Source organism: Fulmarus glacialis, unplaced genomic scaffold, assembly GCF_000690835.1.
Source record: "Fulmarus glacialis isolate BGI_N327 unplaced genomic scaffold, ASM69083v1 scaffold26172, whole genome shotgun sequence".
Taxonomy (NCBI): Eukaryota; Metazoa; Chordata; class Aves; order Procellariiformes; family Procellariidae; genus Fulmarus; species Fulmarus glacialis.
The window spans coordinates 965-4,696 of NW_009196304.1; the positions used below are offsets into that span (position 1 = coordinate 965).

The following is a 3,732-nucleotide window of genomic DNA, read 5'->3' on the forward strand; positions in this document are numbered from 1 at the left end:
CAGGCAGTTGCTGACATCAGTCAGCCACAGCACATGGATGGGGGTTTACAGCACCTTTTTAACAAGAGCATTTTGTAAGAAAAGGGTTCTTCTTTCAATCCCCCCCCTATTCGTGCCAGTCACCCCTCCCCCGTTGTTTCCCTTGCTCCCTCTGATCTCAGGTGTTCAAAGGCTTTTTTCCTTTGGTTTTAAATCGTGGTTTATAATGGTGAGAATTGTACTATCTAATGATGGGGAGGGAAGGATCTCTTAAGTTATTTAATCTGTCTTTCTATCAATGCAGGATGGCTTTTTAGTGTTCCACAGACCTCTTCCAGTCTAGTTTTAAATGCTGCCAGTGGCTGAGTTTTGCCATTCCGTGGGGAGGTGACCTCATAATCTAATAGATCTCACCATTATATCTCCTAAAGGGCAGTGGATGTGTATAAAATGATTTGTGATAAATATCAATGCTGTCAAATTTTTTTTTTTTCATTTCTGGGTGATTTAGAGCCTGCCCTGAAGTGTGTTTTTTTTTTAAAGATGTCTTAAATCCTGTATCAATGGTTAGTTTTGCCTAGTTACTGTTTGTGACTGTGGTTTATTCAAGGCAAGTTTTTAGTTGTTTCTGGGAAAGTGATCTCCTTTACTAAGCCACTTTTAAAAAGTGTTGCCTGGAGACAGTTTGTTTAGTGTAAAACTTGAGTGGTCTGCTTTACAATTTAATAAATGGTTCTGAAATGTGTGACTGGTATTATAAAATTTGTAAATAAAAAGTGTGAAATATGTATTTGTCTTTTTATTTACCATTGTATAGTGCAGAATTTGTTTTCAAGACCCATTTTGTATACAAGGTTGTTTTTTTAAAACAAATTTTTGCACAAGTTTGTGACTTGGGGTTCAATTGCCAGATACGATTTTAAACTTGAAATCTTTTAGGAAACTAATAAAAAAGAGCCACACATTTCCAACAATAGCTTTCCTACATTATTTGAAGGAACAGTGGGAATTCTGTAATGAAGTCTTGAATATTATGCTGATGAGCTCAGAGTTAGTGTTCTTCTGTGTTCTGGTGATTATGCGGCGCCTCCCTGCCTTTTGGTTAGTGTCACGTGGGCATCTTTCTTGCTAGGGGATACTGTATAGACCGCCTGAAAACAAAATACATTCAAGTCTGGGATTCCCTTTTGTGGTTATTGGAGTATGTGCTAGATACCTCGACATGATAAACATTTCCAGAAGAGAAGACTTAAATATTCCAACCATATTTAAGTCATGCTTCTTAAAATGTGACACCTGAGTAGCTTATATTTGAAGCAGGATACGCTGCTAAGCTTCTAATTCTGTGCCATAGTTTGAAGTAGGCTTCCTTACTAGATTACGGTGCTTCCATGTATGATTACTTTTAACAGTCTGATGCATAATTAAAGTGACAGTTAAACTTGTTACAGTGCCTTTGCTACTAAATGATTCTCCAGCATCTCAAACTTGAAGCCTAGATGAGTATAGCGAGCTACTTCCATACTACTTCCATTGGTGAAATGGAAGAATATAACATACTATGTCAGTAGCTCTTGGGCATAGGTACTTCTGAGACAGCTCTTTGTTTCCCTAACAGCTGACTTTAAAAGTCAGAAATGGTGCACTGTCATTTTTTATAAAGGAAGGCTTTCAGAACTTAGAGTAGTGTTTTTAATGTGCCATTGTGCAGACTGCTTTGAAGAAGAAACCAGTATTCCACAGACATTTTAATATTAAATAGCTGTAGACCCAGAGTCTTTGATTTCTGAGACTAGAGAGATGCCTTTATTCTAACACTGTTGCATATTAGCTTGTTTACAGCTCAGTATTATGTTGTAGTGTAAGATAGGCTTTTAATGTGCTGCAATTAGTTTTAGCTAACTTAACTACATTTTTGTGTCTTTTTATGTACAAAATACACCACCTGCCTGTTTTTACTTTTTTCAATATGCTTAAAGGCAGTGACCCCCCTCGCCCCCAACTAACAAGGAATTCTGCCCTCTTCAATATTAAGTTTCAGGTCATGGTAAATTAAAACACATTTAAGGGCGAGGAGACATTGTGATTTACCCATATAAAAGTATTGTTGACTCGGTGCCCTTCTGTGAACCACCTTAAAGGGGAAGGAATTAAATCTAAAATTGTAAAACAAGAGCACTTCCACACACTTGTCTGGGCAATGGGGCTATGAAGTAAGGTGTCGTTAATTAACCGAATAGCCTATCCTGTTTAAAATGAGCAGTGAGTGAAGTTATTCTGGTTTTATCCTGAGCTTACTGGATGGTGAATGGGACTTACTACGAGTGGATGCTCTTACAAGGGGATCACGGTCAATACACGGCTTGTGGTGGTGTCTTTCATGTTGTCCTCTTCAACAAGTCTGTGTACTTGCTGATGTTTTCTGGAACTTTGCTGTGCCTTCTGCTTTGTGAAAGCTAATGGTGGGCATTAAAATCACCTTGATTTGGGCCAGTAGTGCTTTGTGTACATTAGAAGTCGCTGTAGCAGTCCAGCATCACCACACTTCAATCGCAGAAAGTTGCTACAAGTTTTGAAAATGGATTTTAAAAAAAAAAAAACCAAACAACCAAAAACCAAACAACAAAAAACAAGCCTCCGCTTGTAGCAAAGATGTGTCCAGAGTTTGAAGACTCCTTTCTGTGAAAATCATGGTTGCAGTTCCTGAGCTTGTCTGTGCATTTACCCGGTTGACTAGATGATTGAGTTTTGTCTGGATTTTGAACTTTGTTCTGACTGTGCATTTTTGCATGCACTCTGGAAATCTGAACTGTCATTATCTACAAGTGCCAAGAGAGAATGGGACTCCTTGCTCCGTCTGTTTGGATTACAATGAAATAGTTGCGACCTGTTCTGTGTGTAGTTTATGAAAAGACTGTGATAATCGACATACAATCTACAGCTACAGAAGTTCACGAATTTGGGCTGTTTGCCAGAAGTCTGATTTGTGTTCTGTGAAATCCAGAAAAACAAGCATTCAGGAGGTTTGAAGTATAAACAATTTTTTAGAAGTTCCTTGAAGTGCTAACGATGGTTTCCTGCTAATTTAAAGTTACTTTCTCAAGTGGGTTTTGAAAGGTTACACTCAGTACACTAGCGGCAATACTGTCTTGTGGGCTTCTTTTTTCTTCTTTTTTTTTTTTTTTTTTTGCCTTTTTCCAAAGCTTTGATACGCAAACAAAATAACCTAAGGTGTTACTTTTTTGTGTGATAGACCCACTGCGTTATGCTTTGAACTGAGTATCGATTTTCCAGATTAAGTTTTTGTATAAGCAAAAAATCCCAGGCCAAATCCCTTGGTGTTTATAGTGGCAACCAAAAAGAGAGGTCTGTATTTCTGGGATTGGTAACCCCTTTATTTGAAAAGCTTAAAATATGTTTTTGTTGTACTAAACTTCTCAGTTTCTTTTTATTACTCCAGGCTCCTGCATCAGAGAAGCTCCCTGTTATGTACCTTATGGATTCCATTGTCAAGAATGTGGGAAGAGAATATCTTACTGCATTTACTAAAAACCTAGTTGCAACATTTATTTGTGTATTTGAAAAGGTATATACACTTTCAGAAAAGTTCTGTATTCTAAACAAAATTTGTTCTTGGTAAAATAAATACATGCTTTCAGTTTTGGGTTTTCTTGGGTGGTGAACTATAGAAATTGACTGTTTTTCATAAATCTCAGTACTGTATCTATACTGTGGAAGATTATTCATGCTGCT

The 3,732-nt window shown here is 37.4% G+C and overlaps 1 protein-coding gene across 1 annotated transcript in view; it reads left to right on the plus strand.

Moving 5' to 3' along the window:
- The first annotated feature begins 3,441 nt into the window (after positions 1 to 3,441).
- Positions 3,442 to 3,732, plus strand: part of PCF11 (PCF11 cleavage and polyadenylation factor subunit) — a 15,529-nt gene continuing 15,238 nt past the window's right edge. Inside the window, exon 1 of the mRNA XM_009572170.1 lies at positions 3,442 to 3,565. Coding sequence (XP_009570465.1) covers positions 3,467 to 3,565 — 99 coding nt within the window. The 5' untranslated portion in view covers positions 3,442 to 3,466. The remainder of the gene's footprint in view (positions 3,566 to 3,732) is intronic.